Source organism: Megalobrama amblycephala, linkage group LG3, assembly GCF_018812025.1.
Source record: "Megalobrama amblycephala isolate DHTTF-2021 linkage group LG3, ASM1881202v1, whole genome shotgun sequence".
Classification (NCBI taxonomy): Eukaryota; Metazoa; Chordata; class Actinopteri; order Cypriniformes; family Xenocyprididae; genus Megalobrama; species Megalobrama amblycephala.
The window spans coordinates 12,191,934-12,215,779 of NC_063046.1; the positions used below are offsets into that span (position 1 = coordinate 12,191,934).

At 36.9% G+C, this 23,846-nt stretch overlaps 1 protein-coding gene across 3 annotated transcripts in view; it reads left to right on the top strand.

Moving 5' to 3' along the window:
• The window catches only part of svep1 (sushi, von Willebrand factor type A, EGF and pentraxin domain containing 1), a 93,197-nt gene that overhangs the window by 31,979 nt on the left and 37,372 nt on the right, over positions 1-23,846 (top strand). For all 3 annotated transcript variants that reach the window (XM_048183900.1, XM_048183899.1, XM_048183901.1), the window contains exons 4-10: positions 9,518-9,676; positions 9,821-10,000; positions 16,677-16,856; positions 18,029-18,223; positions 20,325-20,443; positions 20,538-20,667; positions 20,910-21,017. In XM_048183900.1, the coding sequence (XP_048039857.1) occupies positions 9,518-9,676; positions 9,821-10,000; positions 16,677-16,856; positions 18,029-18,223; positions 20,325-20,443; positions 20,538-20,667; positions 20,910-21,017 (1,071 nt within the window). The remainder of the gene's footprint in view (positions 1-9,517; positions 9,677-9,820; positions 10,001-16,676; positions 16,857-18,028; positions 18,224-20,324; positions 20,444-20,537; positions 20,668-20,909; positions 21,018-23,846) is intronic.

The following is a 23,846-nucleotide window of genomic DNA, read 5'->3' on the forward strand; positions in this document are numbered from 1 at the left end:
GCTGGACTGGACTGTATCATCAGCATAGTTTAATAAGAAAAGGGCCCGATTTAGGCCACTGATCTCATGCTGGACCTGGACTGTTGAGATCATGGCATCATCTGGTTATCTGATGTATACTGTTAAATGCAAATTGCAACTAGGCTAGATTTTTACGTTTTCTGAAGAAAATGCAATGACTTTTGCCATTTATGCTAAAATGCCATGATGCTAGGGTGTTGTGGTTGTAAAGGTGGCTTAGGTGTTTGGTAGGTCAAAAGATCCAAGCCACATCATTCATATTCAGAACAAGTATGCCTTGTGCTTATGCATGCTTTACACTTACAGTAACAAGCACAAGGGCTGGGTTAAAAATACAGATTTCTCGATTTTAATCGATTCTCATTTTGAAGAACCTATATCGATTTTTAAATTCCAAGAATCAATCTTTGAGTCTACTGTTTTCAGCTGATGGATGAACAAAACTTTGTAGTGCTCCTGCCATCCAATTAGCTTTGTGCTTTGTTATCTATTATATGAAGTCTCAGTTTTCAAATTCTGGCAATTCTGTTACAAAATTCTAACAATAAATACCATTTTGGCACTCTTTAATGTGGCGTGACAGAACGATGTAGCGCCTTAGTTGCAACGCAAAGGCAGCTTGAAGCGAACATGAATGGATCATCTTTTTTCCGCTTTACTAGTTACAGCACAAAATAAACATGAATGAACATGGAGGTAATATGCTGAAAGATACAGTCCAACTTACCGAATTCATGTCATGTCACATGCAATCACTCAATCATTGTTTCAACCGCCGAAAGACGTCAAAAAAACAGCTTATAAACAATGTCACGTAATGTTTAAAAGCCATTCAAAACTCATTAGTCAGCTAGAAAAATGAACTCCCGAGAGTTTATAAAAAACTTCCTTATGTTTTATTAAATGTATTATGTATTATTAATTTAAATGTAAGTAGTTAATTTTAACCTTTAATATTAAAGTGATGTATTTCAGTCTGATAACATACTGTATGGGTGTGCGTGTATTATCATCTAAGACAATATCATAGTTGTTGTTTTAAGACACTATATTGCCAATATTGTCTGTTTTTGCTTTCTATTTACAGCATTAGTTGAAATATATTTTTTTCCTTGAGGAAATTTCCCATGTACTGTACTTGATAGGCCTGAATTAAAATCAAAATTAAATTAATTCACAAGTTTGTGAATCGAATCGAATCATGAAATTTGTGTCAATGCCCGTGTGCCTGTCATTCATACAATGTTGTTATTTGGTAATATTTTTTTATATTTTCTAGGATTTTGTCAAATGCGATAATTAGATGTTATTTTGCTAAGTGTTTTTGTACTGGTACCTTGACTGATTTAGGCTTGTCGTGAACAGCTGGCTCTCAAAGCATTTTATATTCTTCATATTCTGTGCAGTGGGTAGTTCACAGCAGTGACAGAAATTAACTTTAAGGGGAGAAATTTGCCACCTTAACTTGATTTCCAGGGGAATTTTTACTATTACAATGGCAATTTTTTCTAACATTAGATGTACAATAATATGACACTCTAGTATAGGCTGTTACAAATTAAATGAAATCAGTATCAACTAAATCAGAAGTGGAACAGATGTTGCATCAAGAGCAGCATTTAGATGTATTTACACTGCAATTACAATTGCATGAATATTGCTTTGAGATTAATGTTTAAAAAATAATATTTTGAATATTGAACAATATTATTTTTACTTTTGTTAAAATTCAAATATCGAACTAAATTACGGCAGTTGGTGGTGAAAAGCCTTAATGAGTTAGTCGTTGCGGCTTTGTTTGGAACTATTTTCGTTGACAAATAGAGCAAAAACAGACAATATTGGCAATGTAGTGTCTTAAAACAACAATTACGATATTGTCTTAGATGATACATGTCGCACACCCCTATGTTATCAGCCTGAAATACAACAACTGTGTTCATTTAAATGACATTACTTTAAATGCGTTACATAAATACAAAATGCATGATTGGTCTCCTCATGTACTGCTGAAAAAATCATTTGAACCCAGTTACTTCAAAGTCCTTTTTCAGATAAAGGCGGATGGTTGCTCAACTCCTGGTGTGCTCTGCTCCAGGATCTCTTGGCCAAAAAGTGCAGATGCCTCTGAATCTCAAGGGACAAAAAGGTTCAGAGTCAATTGGGTTCACCTCAGTTTTTTAAACTAGATCAGATTAAAGTGAAGATTTTGGTTTGTTCCAGAAAGACAGACATGTGAAGGTTTCTAAACAAGGCATCTTGGTTATTGAGACATTGCGTTGTTATGCTGACCTCATGTCCGTTTTTCACTTTCAGTGGCAATGAGTAATGGTTAGATATTTGAAGTGACTGAGGTCAGTGGCTCCTTAATGCCTCAGTGACAAATTAAGAATTCCTCAGCCTGCCACTGAGTGGTAAACTGTCTTGATTAATGCCTTTGGAAAAAGGAGGCAAGTTTATAGGTTGTAGAAACTGTGTGATCTTGTAAAGTAACTCTTACTTTGGGTCATAAATAGACACTTGTGCATACGAGAGGCATGTGCATAACCATAAATTTGCTTGTTAGGAGCTGTGCGTGTGTGTGTGTTGACTGTAAACTGGCTGCAATTAGGGCCAACAGCAGGTGGGGGTGACAAATGGGATCTTGTGAAAAGAGTCAGTAGCTGAACCTAACGAACCTTACAAGTGTTCTTCCCCCTCTTTCTATTTTTCTTCCTTCTTATTTCCCCCTTTACCCTTGCCAATTACAGAGTAGCTCACTTTGTCAGTGTATCCAGTTATAAAAACAGATTTACAGTATGTCCAAACAGTCCTATTTAATTCCGCTCTGATTCCATTCTTGAGAATGACCTGCAAGTGTCACACCGGACCGGTATGCTGTAATGGTTATTCTGCCCTCTATTTCGCCCTCTATTTCGCCTTCACTGCCATTAAAAATCCCATTGGAAATGTTTTATGATACCTGCTCTGGCTTTAAAGGCTTACTATGAAAGAACAACCCTATTTTTCTCTCTCTAAGTCTTATTTATTTCTTTATTTTTCTGTCAGTTTCACCTCTTCACCTCTCCCAATGTCATTTCATTATTTCCTGCCTATTTCCATTGGAGTGGCCTTTTAATTGATCAATTGTGCCTTCTTCTAGGTATGCAAGTGTGTGTCTATGCACGTGCGTGTAAGGAAAAAAGAGAGTACAAAAGAGATGAGTAGTGAGTGTGAGCGTTACATTCTTTGCCCCTTCATCTCTGTCCATCAAAGCATGTGCTTTTAGGAGGCCCCTCTCTCAAGACCATGCTATAACTCACTGCAGATAGAGGTCTTTGCAACTGAACCTCATACCCTTTGCCACAGGTTGACCAGAGAGAAGTTTTTTGGGAAGATGTTTACCAAAATGGGATGTAGAATGATATAAGAGTGAGTAAATGATGACAGAAGTTTACTAATTCATTAAAAGTTGTCAAGAGAGACAACACATGACATCAACGATAATTACTCTTTTCCAGAATCCAGATCTGAGCTGAGATGGAAACAGGAAATCTTTTGTCACAATGACACAAAGCAAAACAATTGCATTTGAGGTTGACCTCATGTTCAATACCCAAACAAAAGGGAAAGAATGAGATCCATATAAACATGCAGAGTGACATTTTTGTGGCTGAAAACAGGAGAATGTGGTGAACCAATGGTAGCATGAATGGTGATGTCATTTAGAACAGTTATTTACAATAGTTTATAAGGTGCATCTGTTGCATCCTGTGGTTTGCAGATGTGGATTATTGTTTATTACCATAACCTTGCATCATACACAAATGCTCAATCAGGTAAAGAGAGGTCACTGTGTGCAATATTTTTCAAAGCTGCTTATGAGCAGTGCAAGCAGTTGTATATTCTATTGGTTTTACATCTGCATTGCATCTACAATTTTGTGACATGTAGTCCTGCTTTTAGAATACCAACCCTCTACAATGCGAGTAAATCACTCACATATGGAACCAAATTTCATGAGAGGTGACAAAAAAATGTTTATTAGCCAATGGCTAGTAAATTGTACGATTGCAGTCACCTGTAATTGAGTTAGAGGCAAAAAATAAGTTTAGTGCAGATATCACTTTAGTGCCTGCTGAGCTTTACGGACCATCGCTTGGCTGAGAGCGCCCTCTGTCGCTTTCTCTCACACACGCGCACTCACCCTGAGAGAAGGAGAGAGCACATGCAGGGCTCGTTGAAATAACTGTCACTGTCATGAAACTTTATCATTTGCATGCATTTTTAAGCCTTGCCAATTTAAACATTCAAGCGCAAGAATCCGCGAAAGATAACTCTTCCTGGGCAAACTCTTTCTTTCCGCGTCTGACAGCACCTTAAGCCTGAATTGAGCTCTCTTTCTTGTTTTCTTGAATGGAAATTTCACACAAAATTATGTCAGAGTGCCCTTCTTGGCAAGTATCCTTGAAAACATAGTCAGTCTTAAGTGAACATGAACACGAGAAAGATAATGCACGTGTAATAGTATCAGTATATTGGATCAGTGCATTAGCTCGTAAAGTGACAGAAGCCTAATATTCCTGCTGCTGCGTGTGTTTTTAATTTTAATCAAACAACAGATTCACTGCAACAAAAAAAACACTCAGTGTTCTTGACTGAATAACTTTTGTAACTATATTTAATTTATAAAGTGAAGACTAGTGTTATTTTTATTATTTTATTCAATTTCAGTACCTAATCTACCTAATTTGTATCTAACTACTGTTAGATCTACCTGATATATATATTTATGTCGAATTTTTTCATTTGCATTGTTTTGCATTTCATGAAAAAAATTTGGCAAGTAAAATAAAAAATGTACTAACCAGTGGCAACTTGAGCTTCAGTGTGTCCATAGAGAGTTGAGTACAGTGCGTTTATATTTTAAAGTCTCTTTTACAAGAAGCCCAACATAGCGTGATGAAGTTGTTTATTCTCTGTGCCACTAAGAGCAGAGAGGATTGAAATTGTTCAGAATAATTCTAGTGGGGTCTGTAATGTGGTTGAAGTCTAAAATTACCCTGTGTCCACATTTTCTTTGATTCCTAAACAAGTTTGTCTGTGTTTTGGGCATGTAGAATCATGACAAATGTCTGTCATATGAGCTAGATCCATTTGGCTGTAGCTTTGTGCAAAAATGCTATAGTTTGTGCAAAATGCTATAGTTTATGCTACATAAAGCATTGTCAGGAATTGCATGGTGTTTCAGTTGGGTTTGACTTTTCACAACTTCACCAGAAAATCAAAATAAACCTACCTTCCATAGCCACTCACCCATCTGACATGCTAAAGACATGCTAGCACTGTAAAACCTCCTCTCATCCTCTTCTTAGTTCACTCTCTCTTCTTATTAACACCAATACAGAACTTGTGAAGTTCTTATTTTAAAAAGTGTAAAAACTCTAAATATAAAAATAGCTAAAGCTTCCAGGTTGGCAACAAGTTTCTATCACATGATTATCAGACTAGCTTATCCTGACATACAACAGAGTTACACAGAATTTGGGGTACCAGTCACAACCATTATAAACTTTGGAGGACTAAGGATATTTTTAAATATATCTCTGATTGTGTTAGTCTGAAAGAAGATATAGGGTGGCTTGAGGGTAAATCAAATCCTTTAAAGGGATAGTTTACCCAAAAATGAAAATTCTGTCATTAATTACTCACTCTCATGTCATTCCAAACTCGTAAGACTTTCGTTCATCTTCGGAATGCAAATGAAGATCTTTTTGATGAAATCTGTGAGCTTTCTGTCCCTCCATAGACAGCTATGCAACTGACACTTCAAAGGGTTAGTTCGCCCAAAAATGAAAATTCTGTCATTAATTACTCACCCTCATGCCGTTCCACACCCTGAAGACCTTTGTTCATCTTCAGAACACAATTTAAAGTATATTTGATAAAATCCGATGGCTCAGTGAGGCCTGCATCGCCAGCAAGATAATTAACACTTACAATGCCCAGAAAGCTACTAAAGACATATTTAATACAGTTCATGTGACTACAGTGGTTCAACCTTAATATAAAGCGACTAGAATATTTTTTGTGTGCCACAAAAACAAAATAACTACTTTATTTAACAATATCTAGTGATGGGCGATCTCAAAACACTGCTTCATGAAGCTTTGAAGCTTCACAAATCGATTTCGATTTCGACAAATTGTTTCAAACTGCTAAAGTCACGTGAACCATTGAAGTTTCAAAACACTTATGACATAACAACTCATTAACTGAAATCACGCTCCGAACCTCTGATTCGAAACAAAAGATTCATGAAGTTTCGAAGCTTCAAAGCAGTGTTTTGAGATCGCCCATCATTAGATATTGTTGAGTAAAGTCGTTATTTTGTTTTTCTGGCACACAAAAAGTATTCTCAACGCTTTATAACAATAAGGTTGAACCACTGTAGTCACATGAACTGTTTTAAATACATCTTTAGTAGCTTTCTGGGCATTGAAAGTGTTAATTGTCTTGCTGGCAATGCAGGCCTCACTGAGCCATCAGATTTTATCAAAAATATCTTAATTTGTCTTACGAAGATGAACGAAGGTCTTACGGGTGTGGAACGACATGAGGGTGAGTAATTAATGACAGAATTTTCATTTTTGGGTGAACTAACCCTTTAAATTACACCAATCAAACCAAACCAAAAACCATCTAGTGTATTTCATTTGACAAAATACAGAGAAAGCTATTGTAACATACGCATAACGTTTATGAAAATTTTCATTAAACCAGGTCAGTGTAAAATGTCTGGAAGAATGTATTCGCAAGCAATTCGACTTTCCAATGAAGATGCTTCACCACCCATCTCAATGACTTCATCAGCTGTTGGATTCTGGGGAATTCCAGCCATCAGACAGCTCTTAAAAGCAATTTGGATGAGCGACAAAATGTCTTCAGTAGACACATTAAAACATCAGGGCATGTGTGTAAAGGTGGCGAAATTTAATAACCAGTTGCTCAACGTTTTTCCCAGCACTTCTTTGAGAAAGGAAACCAATCATCTTTCCAGCTTTCTGATTTCTCCCTGTATCTAACTTATTCCGTCCATCCATCTGTACGTCTGTTTCTCTCACTTGAGCACAGATGCATACATTTTTTCATTGGTTTTGGTTGTATTCCTGCCTTACATTCTTTTTCACCATCTGTCTGTTTACTTCTCTCTTCCTGTCTCAGTTTCACAGTCAATCTCTCTTTGTTTATTTCGGTTCTCCTTACATAAATTCCACCATCTGCTTGTCTGTTTGTGTCTTTGTGTTTGGTAGTTTTTCTTTCTCTGTGCCTTTTGCCCAACTGCCTGTCCTTTAGGCCCAGTGTTTCAGAGCGGATGACCACCCATCAGCACCAGTTTATAGAAACTGTCTTCCCCCATCAAAACTCAGAATAGCACAGTATTGCAACTGTTTCAAAAGCAGCTGGGTGTTATTTGCATGAAAAATGACCAAAATGAAATAGTAGACATGATGCCAAGGATACTGGGTGGAAACCTTATTTACAGTACTCTTGCATATTACATGTTATGTAACCAGTGAAACAATATGGTAGTTGTCTGACTAGCCACTTGAGATGTCAGCTCAGTGATGGACGGGAGTCTGTTACTAATATCAGCAACACCTATAAATGGAAATTTGTTACGTTAGATGTGGGTTTTGTTGTTTAATCGACCAGATCGTCTCTCAAGATGACTTCTGACAGTAGGTACCGTTGAAAGAAGAGAAAGAGAGATGGATTGAGAGTGGAGAAAGAATGTGACTGATTTTTAAATGATGGAAGAAGTGACCCAATACCTTAATTTAATCTCCAACTAGAGTCCAAACAAAGTGTTTTTTCTCCACTTTGACTAAGTTGAGATGTCTGGCTGACTGTAGAGCATCTATTGATAAAGAGTGTCTGGGTTGTTCCTCCCTCCACAAGTGAAGTGTCTTTGATATTTTACATGAGCTTATGTGGGGAGGTTTTTAGGTATTTCAGCCAAAATTGTTCCAGTGAAAAACACATCAGTTACTTTTCTAAATAGTCTGAAAAATACTCTTGGAATTTAATGAATCCTGTCTTAACCTCCAAAACATATTGTATATGTCATTTAAGAAGTGGAAAGTTAGTGCTGGGGAGTCTTCCATTTCAGTAACATGTTATCTGACACAACATCTTATCACAAGGGTTTGTGTCTAGTGTTTGACTTAATTTTCTTGTGGCATGTATACCAAAAAAGGTTTGGAATCATAGTTGCAGAAACAGATTATTGCATAATTTCAACATTTCAAACATTTTATGTTATATTTTTAAAGGTTCCCTCGAATGAAAAATTGAATTTATCTTGCCATAGTTAAATAACAAGAGTTCAGTACATGAAAATGACATACAGTGAGTCTCAAACTCCATTGTTTCCTCCTTCTTATATAAATCTCATTTGTTTAAAAGACAGCCGAAGAACAGGCGAATCTCAACATAACACAGACTGTTACGTAACAGTCGGGATCATTAATATGTATGCCCCAATATTTGCATATGCCAGCCCACGGTCCCAACATTATCATTATGAAAGGCATTAGACAAGGGCAAAACGTCTGAATCAACAGACTAGGTAAGCAAGCAAGAACAACAGCGAAAAATGGCAGATGGAGCAATAATAACTGACATGATCCATGATATCATGATATTTTTAGTGATATTTGTAAATTGTCTTTCTAAATGTTTCGTTAGCATGTTGCTAATGTACTGTTAAATGTGGTTAAAGTTACCATCGTTTCTTACTGTATTCACAGAGACAAGAGCCGTCGCTATTTTCATTTTTAAACACTTGCAGTCTGTATAATTCATAAACACAACTTCATTCTTTATAAATCTCTCCAACAGTGTGTAATGTTAGCTTTAGCCACGCAGCATAGCCTCAAACTCATTCAGAATCAATGTAAACAATATAACAGTATACAATACTCACATAATCCGATGTATGCATGCCGCATGCATGACGAACACTTTGTAAAGATCCATTTTGAGGGATATATTAGCTGTGTAAACTTTGTTACGGCACTGTTTAAGGCAAGCGCGAGCTCTGTGGGTGGAGAGCACGGGATTTAAAAGGGCCGCAGCATAAATCGGCGCGTTTATAATGATGCCCCAAAATAGGCAGTTAAAAAAATGTATAAAAATAAATCTCTGTGGTATTTTGAGCTGAAACTTCACAGACACATTCAGGGGACACCTTAGACTTATATTACATCTTTTAAAAACATAATCTAGGGCACGTTTAATATAACTTTGCTTGATTTGAGAAAACATTTTGGTTTAACATTACAAGGTCAAAAAAATGAAAGAATAACATAGATGAATTGTTCAGAATAAGATCAGTAACATGCATTTAGAAAATGTGAATTTAAAAAGATGAATTTCCATTTCATTCCGACTTTAAGTCATTTATATCAAACTCACTCTTTTTTACCCTTTTCTTTCACTTTTTTTTTCATAGCTTGTCCCTCTGGCACATATAAACCTGAATCAGTTTCTGGAGGTGTGAGTACCTGCCTGCCCTGCCCAGATCCTCATCACACATCCAGACCTGGGAGTACAGATGTATCAGACTGTGTGTGTATGGAAGGCTTCAGACCACTCAACAACACATGCCAAGGTGCTGATCTATCCGCATTATTTCTATAACCATGCATCTGTTAACATTTGTTTATAGATATGTGTCTGTATGCATGCTATTTCAAACACAAAATATAATCATTTAACTCTCCTACTCTCTTGTTCTCTATTCTCCCTACTGCAGTGGTGGTCTGTCCAGTTCTCTCTCCTCCAGAGAATGGCTTCTTTATCCAGAATGTGTGTAATAATCAGTTTAACTCTGCATGTGGGGTGCGCTGTCTCACAGGCTTTGACCTGCAGGGAGATGGAATCAGACTATGCCAGCCAGACGGGACCTGGTCAGGAGTTCAGCCTAGCTGCAGAGGTGAGAGCCTAGCTGCCTAGCTGCCTAGCTGCAGAGGTGATGAAACCTCTTAAAGGTGCCCTAGAATTAAATATTGAATTTACCTTTACGTAACAGTCGGGATCATTAATATGTACGCTCCCAATATTTGCATATGCCAGCTCATGTTCAAGCCATTAGACAAGGGCAGAACGTCTGGATGTGCACAGCTGAATCATCAGACTAGGTAAGCAAGCAAGAACAATAGCGAAAAATGGCAGATGGAGCAATAATAACTGACATGATCCATGATATCATGATATTTTTAGTGATATTTGTGAATTGTCTTTCTAAATGTTTCGTTAGCATGTTGCTAATGTACTGTTAAATGTGGTCAAAGTTACCATCATTTATTACTGTATTCACGGAAACAAGAGCCGTCACTATTTTAATTTTTAAACACTTGCAGTCTGTATAATGCATAAACACAACTTTAGCCACGGAGCATAGCCTCAAACTCATTCAGAATCAAATGTAAACATCCAAATAAATACAATACTCACATGATCCGATGTATGCATGCAGCATGCATGATGAACATCTTGTAAAGATCCATTTTGAGGGTTATATTAGCTGTGTGAACTGTGTTTATGCTGTTCAAGGCAAGCGCGAGCTTCAGGGGCGGAGGAGCACGAGAATTAAAGGGGCCGCAACCTATATATCGGTGCATAGTTAATGATGCCCCAAAATAGGCAGTTAAAAAAATGAATTAAAAAAAATCCATGGGGTATTTTGAGCTGAAACTTCACAGACACATTCAGGGGACACCTTAGACTTATATTACATCTTTTAAAAAGTTCTAGGGCACCTTTAAGTGGTTTGATTTAAAGGTATCCCTGAGGGGAAGAAATCCCAGAGGGAAGGAATTTATTTAAAAGCGTTGCAACAAACGTCAAGGGTTAGTTCACCCAAAAATGAAAATTCTGTCATTAATTACTCACCCTCACATCTTTCCAAACCAAGGCTTTTATTCACGAAAAGCCTTCATTTGTGTTCCGAAGATGAACGAAAGTATTATGGGTTTGGAACGACATGAGGGTGAGTAATTAATAACAGAATTTTTGGGTGAACTAACCCTTTAACCGCCACCCTTACCTAAGTGTTTATTCTAAGCATTTCGCGATAGTTTATGGCAAAACATGGCAATGGAGAAGCGGTTGCTATAGTTCCTTGAACAAATCTTGTCTTTTAGAAAGAAAATGCTTGTATTTCAAAAAATAATTTTCATATTGCATATTTTTCATATTTTAATTTAAAATTTTTATATTGAAAGTATGGTAAATACTGGTAAAATGTACAAACAATCACATTTAAAAATAAAGACTTTTTGGCACACCATAAATTGCGTGTGAGCATGAAGCTCAACTTCCTTAGGAATGAACTGAAAACGCTCGCTCTGCTCCGAGCCAGTGGACACGCACTGTTACGTCGCATTAAAGTGGCCGCTTCAAAGAAATTGACAGGCATGTGTGTCAGTACGTAGCTGAAATAAGACATGAGGGGCTCGCTGGTGGGTAAGTTCAGCTCTTTGGTCTTTTTGGCTTCAGCTGGAGGACAGCTCTGGTTATGGGCAGACCCTCATTTCTTTTTCGGCTATGAACTGACACACTTGCCTGTCATTCGAAGTGGCTGCTTTTAGGACTGCGGTAAGCTTTTCTTTGACTGTTAGCATTTTTAAGACTGTCTTTTTAGGCTATTGTTATTGACATGTAAAAGTCTAGATGAGCAAATTTTGTCAGATGTATTTCCAAGAAAAAAAACACCATCTTATATTCGGAACAATACAGTAAACATTTACTAAACTACAGCAGTACTACAATATTTGAGTTAAGGGGATTATTAAAGGGGGTCTGACGAACGATACAGAGTGTCCTAAAATTTGAGCACATTTTTTCTACGAGTGTACACACACTGCTATGACATAGGAGGATGCTCAAAATCCTTTGAGCAAGTTTTCCATTAAATTACAATGTATTTGTCCAACTTGTTGTTATTGTACTTACACATCGATGCCACTTAAGTGGCATATGGTGATTAGATTCACTGATTTTGCTGCTTTGAACTTAAGCATGAAAGTACAGAATAGTGGTTGTTGTCCTTGCCGTGATGCGACTCACCATAGTCCTGTGTGCTAACCGGCTTTACAGTACTGGAAATAAGAAATCTAATCCAAACTAGACCAAGGACAAAAAAAGCTATTCTTTTAAAATAGGGAAACACCCTACTCAAGCCTGCCACTAAAATCAGTCACTCTTGCACACAAGATGAAAGACTGGCATGAGTTAATTAATTCAAGCGCGGTTGAAGTGATGAATAATATTAAAATGTTATTGTTCATCCAAATTTTTTTTTCTGACAATACACTCCATTTCATGTCATACTTTCAACAGGCTTATTTTGATTGCTAAAAATAAACATCGGTACTTCCTTCTCCTCAATTAACACGAAACCATCCATCTCGTTTGAGGTCAGCAGATGTCTTAAGGGACAAATAACAGAACTTAAGGGAATACTTAAGTAATTAAGGGAAAATACTTAATGACAGCCTTGAGGTTCCTTAAGTGGACCATTAGGTTTTTTCCTGCAACCCATGTTTCACTAAAGCCTGGTGCACACTGTAAAATTTATAATAGTCCATTACGACTATTTCTTATCAGACTGTACGAACATGATCCCAGCTGTAAGCCATATCACACTGAGGGATCTCAGTTGTTATTAATGTCAGACTGTCAAGAAGACTTGTCCGCAGTTTTACATCAACAATCTGTGACACGTTCAGTGAAGCCCAAAGTATACTTCACTTTTTATTCGTATGTGAGGGTCAGCGTACAGTGCGTGTGACGTGAATTTTGTCATCAGATGAGTAAGCGCGTACTGTACGCTCACTGCCGGATTTTTGTATCCTCACATACTTTTACATGCAGATCGCAAATGTGCTTTTTTTGTTGTTGTTGTTGTTACAATAATTAGTTTCTCCACAAGGTGGCAATGGCCTGGGTGCTTCGATTCACAAGGTTTCAAAGAAAAACTGCATAAACAGAAAAGACGGGAACGCATGCAAGCTACAGCAACAGTGGAGGCCTACATAGACGAAATATTGTGCAAAGAGCTTAGAAAGTACCCTCATTTGTACAAAGAATACAAAGTTGTTTACATGGGTTGTAACTTGTGGCGAGAGATTGTTCAAAACTGCGTATGCATCGAACGCCTGTGTACACGTACAAGTTAAATGAAGTATACTTTGCAAGGCTGTGCGTTCGACTGTGCACATACATCAGCGAATGCGTCAAAAAACTAAGTATACCCATTACCCTGGACTTGAATGAGCTGCATTTTAGATGCAGAATTGAAATGGTGGCTAGCAAACAAAAACAATCTAACATTTATTTTGATCATGGCTTCTCTTGAAAAGACAACGGGAAAAAAACAAAGACGATGCATGGAGCAAGTGGTGGTTTTTTGTTGTCTCACTAATTGTGTCATCAGGTTTGGCACTCATATTCGTTTTTGATTTGAAGGTTGTCGTGGGAGAAGTCACACTACAGAACTGTGCATCAAATCTTTTGACACTGCCAGAATTTCATCTGAGGCAAAATTTGATCACAATGGTCTTTAATCAGCTGTCGGTGAACACGTCTAACTAATGATCAAAGACGCCTCTTTTAGGATTCACAAAATTAGTCTCAGACGGCCAAATCGTGGCCAAAATCTTACAGTGTGAACCTGGCTTAAAGGTACCTTTAACCTTATAACTTTGGGTTTTCTTAAAGGGATAGTTCACCCAAAAATGAAAATTTGATGTTTATCTGCTTACTCCCAGGGCATCCAAGATGTAGGTGACTTTATTTCTTCAGTAAAACACAAATTATGATTTTTAACTTCAACCGTCTGCCGTCACTCGCTTAGTGAGGTCTGATCGCGCTCTGACGATGGCAGTGATGTCTGGCACTCATTGAAGTCTATGCGCGAGACATCACTGCCGTTGTCAGAGCGCGATCAGACCTCACTAAGCGAGTGCTGAACGCAGTTGGTCATAGTGGTGTTTTAGAGGTAAAAAATGATATAAATACTGTTCGGTTTCTCGCACAAACCGATCGTCTCGAGCCGCAGGGTTTAATTTCGATTTGTCTATGCAAGGTTTTTCGACTCTTATTGATCCAAGTTCCCATTCACTCCTGTTATTTGACTGACAGAAGGCAACGGTTGGAGTTAAAAATCATCATTTGTGTTCTACTGAAGAAACAAAGTCACCTACATCTTGGATGCGCTGGGGGTAAGCAGATAAACATCAAACTTTCATTTTTGGGTGAACTATAGGTCTTTCATGCAACCGGGCCCTGGAGTTTATGACATCACCAGTCCTATAAATTGAAAATAAACTGATTTATCTGTTGTTTTTCTTTTCTCTTCCTTTTCTGTCACTCCTTCTTCCGTTCACTCACCCCCTCCCCACTCTTTTGTGCTATTTTTTGCCTCTGATTCCATCTAAGCGGAAAACATATTGTTTTTATTGTCAGTTTATGTGTTACACAGTTGATAGCTCAAAGGGCTTTTAGTCACCATATGTTTCATCACCCCCAGAAACGCTAATATACTGCAGCCTGTGAGTATGTATGCGTGTATGCAGTGGGGCTCATAAAGCTATTTCTCTGCATGTCGGCCTGCAGAGTTCTGAGTTAATGTGTGTTTAGATAGCTGGAAAGTAAACTTGAATGCTTTGCCAACTATGTGAGTGCTTGCACACTTCAACACACCAACAAATGAATACAATATGAATATTCACCTACACACACACACACTAAATAACACGCTCAGACAGATGCATGTATGCAAGCTGACCTGTGAAGAGTTTCCTTCTTGTGACCTCAGCCCTGAAATAATATTTTGGATTTTCTTTGTTTGGAAATAAATTACAGGTCTCAAAGTCCTAAGCACAGACTTAGCTACCAGCCACCCTCTTTTTTTTCTTTCTTTCTTTTCTTCCCGTTTTCTCTTAACCCTTGTGCTGTGTTGAAAATCCTATCACAAGCGTGGTGTTCCCGGTCAAAAATGACCGGCCTGCAAAATATTGCTTATAAATCTCTCGTTATGCTACCTTATCACGAAATATTGGATTTGATCTTTTTGTCAGCTTGTTTTCTTTCAGTTAGGACATGTTTTGTGTTTATTTTTGGAACGGAACGATCGTAGACCTTATTTATCTGAGCTCATGTACCTCAGTTTTTGAGTGAAAAAGGTGTTTTTTTTTTTGTGGATAATTTTGTCAATTTTGCTCAAAATATGAAAATAATTTGAACTGTTTATCACACTAGTGTGCTCTAATGTTTAAGCTGGAAATTTGTTTTGAAATGGTTTTATTTTGTTTTTATTTATTACAAAATGGCCCAAAATCACACTTGTGGTGTTCCCGGTCGAAAATGACCAGCCTGCAGAAAAATCACTTGTTATGCTACTTTATTACCAAATATTGGATTCAATCTTTTTGTCAACTTGTTTTCTTTAAATTAGGACAGGCTATGTATTCATTTTTGAAACTGATTGATCGTAGGCCTCATCGATCTGAGCCTCACTGATTTGAGGATAAAGTTCATCTCTGTGTAAAAGAAAGCCTGTAATACTCAACATAGTTTGTTTGTGTACATTAACATGTGTGTATGTGCACAGATGCACGAGTATGCATGTATCCACACATGCAGAGGTCCGAGGCCTTTATTTTTGCTCATCCACATGTGTATATGTGAACATGATGAACACGCTCCTGAACACTAATTGTTTCTCTCCCCCATTCATTTTCAATGGGCGGTCATTTTTGACCAATATAAGCTCAGATCAATGAGGCCTACAAAAATAAATACAAAACCTGTCCTAATTTAAAGAAATCAAGTTGACAAAAAGATTGAATCCAATATTTGGTGATAAAATAGCGTAACAAGTGATTTATAAGCTTTTTTTTGTAGACCGGTCATTTTTGACCAGGAACACCACGAGTGTGATTTTATACCTTTTTGTAATAAATAAAAACCAAAATAAAAATATATTTCAAAACACATTTCCTGCTTAAACTAGTGTGATAAACAATGCAATTTTTTTCAGATTTTTTGTAAAAAAAATTAAAAATCTGAGGTGCCTACGATTAATCAGATGCAAAAAGAAATAAAAAAACAGTCCTAAATGAAAGAAAACAAACTGACAAAAAGATTGAATCCAATATTTGGTGATAAAGTAGCATAATGAGACATTTATAAGCAATTTTTTGTAAGCCGGTCATTTTTGACCGGGAACACCACAAGTGTGACAAGGTGACACTAAAAAGCATGAAAATTATCAAAAAAAAAATTGAGAAGTAGTTATACCCTGTGTGAACAAAGTCACAAAGTTTCAGTCCAATGCAATAACATTAACTAGTATTTTCGGAAAAAAGAAAATCTTCTCCGGGTCAAAATGACCCGAACACGGTACAAGGGTTAAAATCTCTCTTCTTCTCTAGTCTGTCCATCTTTTCCAATTTTGTTTCTCCCTGGCTGTTCATTTTAGCTCAGTGCTGTTCCATGGAATCATTTAAAGTTTATCCAATACAGCGAAGTTTTAATGACATAGGACTGGACTTTCTGTGCGATGCTCTAACCCATATCTGGTGTGTGTGTTATTTTTCCCATAGTTCGCTCTTGCCCAGATCTCTCCCCTCCGCATCACGGGGTACTGAACTGCAGTGAGCGTACTGCCCCCTACAGGCTGGAGTGTTCTGTGCGCTGTGAACAGGGCTACAGGCTGCAGGGCAGAGGCAGACTCACCTGCCTGGCCAACTCACAGTGGAGTGGACCACAGCCCCGGTGTGTCGGTAAGATAGAGAATCTATGTGTGTAAAGACTTTTACATTTTTGCAAAAAAAAAAAAAAAAAAAATCTTCTTGGAAAAAGAAAATATCTACTCAAAAAAATCCAGTTGAGACAAACATTTTTCTTTTGAACTTTCTATTCATCAAAGAATCATGGGACAAATTTGATTGCTTTTCCATCATAGAATAAATTACACTTTGAAATATATTATAATATAAAACAGTTGTTTTAAATTGTAATATTTCACAGTATTACTTTTTACTGTATTTTTGATCAAATAAATGCAGCCTTATTCAGCATAAGAGACAAAATCTTTTTTGGATAGCTTGATGGTGAGTAAATCTTGTGGTAATTTTTATTTTAAAGTGAACTAATCCTTTAACTAGAAAAAACTTGCAAAATGATAAAATTGCACCATTTATGCCCGCCTACGGATAGCATAGGCATCAGTCCCACAACAATGCCCAAGCTTTGTTTTTGTAACTGTCTCTGATCTCCACTACAAGACAGTCAATCAGTCTGATGTAACTGAATACATAATTTTGCGTTTTGTTTTTTCTCTGTGCTTCATCAGACATAAACATACACACAGCAGCTAAGCTATAGCAGCATCTTTGCTAGTTTTTACCCACAAACCTACGTCATGCTTGGTTTCCTATATAAAAGTAAAAGACATTTGTAAGCATGGCCTCCAAAATAATCTTTTATATATTTTATCAACTTCCATCTTGAACAACTGTTTATGTATTTTGATCTGTCCATCACTCAGTCAGCATTGCTTTGCTCTTCTCGGTTTCATCAGTCTTTTGTAGTTGGACCATTTGAACTGATACTCCATTTTTTTTGCCCGTTTGAGTTGTTTGACGTTTTCTTGTCTTCACTGTAATTCTTTTACTCTATTCCACTCTGTGCTCATCAATCTCTCTTGCTTTGGCAGGACAGGGCGATCCTGATGTCAAATTGAAAATCATTTGTTTGTGCGAGTATGCATGTTTTGAGGTCGTTTCCAAGAATGTCCAGCAGTGTGGTCAACAACCGCTCTTACATTTCCCTTTCTGGAAATATTTTTGCATGCTTTCTCTCACTCTCTTGCTCTCTCATTCTTTTGATTTATCTTTGAGGAAAATGTTTGTTGTTTTTGTTTTACTGTCCCTTTTTTCCCTCTCTTTCTAAGAGGTGCGCTGTCCTCCGATTGTTACCTTGAAGCATATCCATCTGTCACCCTCTACTTGTGGGGAGAATGAGGTCAAGACCGGAACATCGTGTCAGTTAACCTGTCCCCGTAGTTATCGTCTCCTTGGTGACTCTGAAGTCAAATGTCTGCCTTCTGGAAACTGGAGTGAAAATCTACATAAAGCAACCTGTACAGGTGATTTGTTTTCTGTTTGTGTTTATAAGGACATGCAAGGATATGTATTGCATAACCCTGTGTGTCTGAAACATCTGTATTTAGTCCTCACTCACTGCTGTAATATGATGTTTTGCAATGGGACAGATGTACTGCCAGTAAAACAGGTCCATTAAATTTGTCGCTCTAAAATCTTTAAGATGATAGAAGAAAGTAGTCCAGTGTGGAAAACTAAAGGATTCCAAGATCATAAAACTCAAAAACTGCCCCTCCAATCTGGAACTGAACAAAGCTTCAATTAGTTTTGGCTTTCACACCTGAACCTTTATGATTTACTGATGAGAGGAGACATTGTGTTTGTGTATTTTTGTGAGCTTGTGTCTTATCGGTGTCTATAGAGATTAGGGCAGAGAGGAAAAAAAGAATATTTACCATATTCATCTAATCTAGGTTCTTTCTGGGGCTGTCAAAAGATGAAGTAATTGTTTAGCTTGGAGGAACAGCAGAGGCTGTGTGATTAATAAGGTCTACTCCAACCTGGATGTGATAATAATTGACAGTTCAGTCAATAAATCTCAAGACCAACAACTGTTCTGTGCTCATAGACTCAACATGAATCTAGAGTCGCATTAAGACTTATGGGTTTGGAACAATGTTAGGGTAAGGAAATTGTGACAGAATTTTCATTTTTGTTCATTTTTGGCCCAGTTACTGTAACAATGAACTATTTGTTTGGCTTGGATAGACAAAACACAGACAATGTTATTAGTAAGTTATACTCTGAGCTGCATGTGATAATGACACACCAACAATTTCTCAACATGAATCTAGAGTCACATCATCAAACAGATAGTGATATTTCTGTCATCATTTACTCACCCTCATGTTCCAAACCTGCATGACTTTATCCTTTCCAAGGATCACAAATAGTGATATTTAGCGGTATGTTCACGCTGCCCTTTTCCAAAACAAAAAAACATTAACATTAAAGGTTTAGTTCACCCAAAAATGAAAATTCTGTAATTTATTACTCACCCTCATGCCGTTCCACACCCGTAAGACTTTAATTCATCTTCGGAGCGCAAATTAAGATATTTTAGTTGAAATCCGATGGCTCCGTGAGGCCTCCATAGGGAGCAATGACATTTCCTCTCTTGAGATCCATAAATGTACTAAAAACACATTTAAATCGGTTCATGTGAGTACAGTGGCTCAATATTAATATTATAAAGCGACGAGAATATTTTTGGTGCGCCCAAAAAAACAAAATAACGACTTCGATTCATACGACTTCGATACGACGCCGATTTCAAAACATTGCTTCAGGAAGCATCGGAGCACAAATTAATCAGTGTATCGAATCTGCTGTTCAGAGCGCCAAAGTCACATGATTTCAGCCGTTGGCACTTTGACACGCGATCTGAATCATGATTCGAAACACTGATTCATTTGTGCTCCGAATCTTCCTGAAGCAGTGTTTTGAAATCACTATATAAGTCGTTATTTTGTTTTTTTGGCGCACCAAAAATATTCTCGTCGCTTTATCATATTAATATTGAACCACTGTACTCACATGAACTGATTTAAATATGTTTTTAGTACCTTTATGGATCTTGAGAGAGGAAATGTCATTGCTCCCTATGGAGGCCTCACAGAGCCATCGGATTTCAACTAAAATATCTTAATTTGTGTTCCGAAGATTAACGAAGGTCTTACAGGTGTGGAACGGCATGAGGGTGAGTAATTAATGACAGAATTTTCATTTTTTGGTGAACTAACCCTTTAAGTGAATAGTAAAAATATCTAAACACCCCTAAAAATCTTTAATTTGGCTTAAAGTGGGAATTCACCGATGGCAAGATTTTTACAGATAAAGAAAACAATTTTTCTTGCAGTGTACAATGAAAACATACAGTAACCGGGGGCCGTCGAACTCTAAAAGGGATGAAATCTTTTTACACTACAGATGTTTTACACAGAGCATAAGATTAAAGATGAGATAGCTGGAGGTAATGAGTGACATCATTGTCATGTTTACATCAGTAATTGAATCAGTAATTGGTAATAGGGTTGACGTTATGGAGACTTTTGAGCACTGAACTTATTTTCTTCTCTTTTGTAGATATAGAGCCTCCATGGATTCAGTGCCCTGGTGATGTCATCACAGAGACAGATGAACATCAGAGATCAGCTAACGTCAGTCTGAGCGCACCCATGCTGAGGGACAATTCTGGAGATGAGGTGAGTTTTGCATCAGCTTTCCCACCCCTTTTTGAATTAAAGACACAGGTTTGTGCATGTTGTTTTAAAATGAGGACTTGCCTTTCTTCTTCAGGTTGTGGTGCAGGTGACCCCTGTTCTAAACCCCATGCAGCCTTTCCCTATAGGAACAGAGTTCATAACATACACAGCAACCGACCGCACAGGAAACAAGGCCAACTGCTCTTTCACTGTTACTGTAGTTGGTAAGGTTGGATTTCTTTGTACAACTAATATTTATTTACATGGTCATTTACTGTTTTGCAAAAACAAAACTACTACATAATTAATATATTATTTATTTACTATATTCAACATTTTTCTGTGCAGTTTCCTTTCTTGTACATTTTTTAATACATTGTAGAATTTACAGAATAGAAAAAAATAAGACATTTATTTTTGCTACATTTAAAAAAAAAGCTCTATAAAAAAATCTTTGTTTCCTTAGATACGGAACCGCCTTTGATTGACAGATGTCGATCTCCACCCACTGTTAAGGCCTCTGGAAGAAAAACTGCAGTATACTGGGAAGAACCTCAGTTTTCAGACAACTCAGGTACATATAAATTAATTTAAAAGAGAGTAGAAAAAGAGAAAAAGTGTTTTATTGTCACATGTACACTACCGTTCAAAAATTTGGGATCGGTAACATTTTTAAAGGTCCCGTTCTTCGTGATCCCATGTTTCAAACTTTAGTTAGTGTGTAATGTTGTTGTTAGAGTATAAATAAAATCTGTAAAATTTTAAAGCTCAAAGTTCAATGCCAAGCGAGATATTTTATTTAACAGAAGTCGCCTACATCGAACGGCCAGGACTACATCCCTCTACTTCCTTCTTTAATGATGTCACTAAAACAGTTTTTTGACTAACCTCCGCCCACAGGAATACACAAGAGTTGCGTTTGTAGAGTGTGTTTGTCGCCATGTCGTCGAAACGCTGTTATTTTCATCACCGGGTCTGATTCCGGCTCAAATTGATAGGGTAAAATTAAAGACATGTTTACAATCACAACACAGGAACCGCTGGCACAATCAGAACTCGTTACGTATTTCTGAAGGAGGGACTTCATAGAACAAGGAAGTCATCAGCCCGTTTTTATGACAGTGGAAACAGCGGTATACAGATAAGTAAATTATGTGAAAAATACTGTGTTTTTTTACACGCGAAACATGAACACATGTTATATTGCACACTATAAACACAATCAAAGCTTAAAAAAAACCACGAAAAACGGGACCTTTAATGTTTTATAAAGAAGTTTCGTCTGCTCACCAAGGCTGCATTTATTTAATTAAAAAAAAACAGTAAAATCAGTAATATTGTGAAATATTATTACAATTTAAAATAACTGTTTTCTATTTGAAAATATTTGAAAACTTATTCTTGTGATGGCAAAGCTGAATTTTCAGCATCATTACTCCAGTCTTCAGTGTCACATGATCCTTAAGAAATCATTTTAATATGCTGATTTGCTGCTCAAGAAACATTTATTGTGTACAGATGTACAAAATATTTGTGTACAATATTTTTTTTTTCTGTTGTTACATTTTAAATGTCTTTACTGTCACTTTTGATCGATTTAATGCATCCTTGCTGAAAAAAATATTAATTTCTTTAAATTCTTCTAAAAAAAAAAAAAAAAAAAAAAATTCTTACTGACCCCAAACTTTTGAACGGTAGTGTATAATGTTACAAAAGCTTTGTATTTCAGATAAATGCTGTTCTTTTGAACTTTCTATTCATCAAGGAATCCTGAAAAAAAAAGTACACAACTGTTTTCAACATTGAAAATAATCATAAATGTTTATTGAGCAGCAAATCATCATATCAAAATGATTTCTGAAGGATCATGTGACACTGAAGACTGGAGTAACGATGCTGAAAATTCAGCTTTTCCAAAACACTATATTATATTCCAATAGAAAACAGTTATTTTAAATTGTAATAATATTTCACAATATCACTGTTTTTACTGTATTTTTAATTAAAGAAATGCAATCTTGGTGAGCAGACAAAACTTCTTTTAAAAATATTAAAAATCTTCCGATCCCAAACTTTTGAACGGTAGTGCATGTTCTGTTTTCATTCAGGTTTCTTTATGTTGTGCTTCCTGTTAATCTTCTAGTCTGTTAATTAGTTCAATTCTCCTCTGTTCTCTCCCTGTTGGTTTCTGTGGTTAGTAAGTGATTAGATTCCTCAGTTCAGGTGTGTCTAGTTAGTTTCTCCCCTTGTCTGCTCTGTATATAAGCCCTCAATTTGAGTTAGTTCTTTGTCCTGTATTGTCTTAATGTAGAGTGTGTTCAAGATTCTCCTGTTTTCTCTTGTGTTTGATTCTCCTATTATCTCTTGCATTTAGAATAAAGTCTTTGCATCAGTATTTCCTCGTCTATGGTGACTAGAACACACCAGTACCCTGACATTTAGTAGGAGAAAGGGTACGCATGAATATTAATTAGGTCACACTAAAATAATTTAACATGTTCTCTTGCTGTTTTAATAAATATAGACAGCAAAAAGAGGAACAATGCCAATTATTAGGCCACACTTTTATCGTGTTTATAGTTTATTTTTGTGTTAAGATCAAATATTAAACGGGTCCAGGAAAAAATGTAGGCCTTTCTGGAAAGGGAGGGATTCTCCTCAGGGATTGAGGTTTGGTAGAATCATCACAGAGAGGATTTGCTTCAGAACACCTGTGGAGGTTGAACAGGGTTGAATGAATTTTTACAGTAGCTGTAGAGAATGGAAATGGTTTGATTTATGGACATTTTAAGAACTCTGGGAAGGAAATGTTTTCCGACAAAAAGTATTTATTGAATTGGCTCCATAAGCAGCGATAAGGATTGAAATCAGGCTTTTGGTCTCAGACAGGTGAAATGGCTTTAGTTTTATTCTCTTACTGCAAATCCAGTGAACAAAGAAAGAAATTAGGTATATGGTGAGTATGGAGATTATTGGTATAAAACAAGATAAGTATTTGAAGATAATAATTCATACACACAAAGGCATTTGTACAAATGCGCATGTACTGCAAATTCATAATTCATTTTGTTCTTAACCATTCCAGACGTGAATACACACACACTTTTCCAGAGAGAAGTTCCAGGGCTATTCCAAACTGTCTGACAAATGTCTGGGTCTGGCGGGTTTTGGAGGGAGTTTTGTCTGTACTAAATATAAACCAGCGTCAGGGTGTGGGCATGGAAAAACAAAACATGCTGACGTTGGGGCAGCGTGGTGTGACGTCGACAAGCAGCCTCAGTGTGGTCACAAAACCTTATTTTAGTGCATGTATGTATGAAGGTTTCATTATAGTTATGGGTACTGATATGCGCATGCAAATAATTGTGAGTGTGTGTGTGTGTGTGAGAGTCTTTGAGTATGT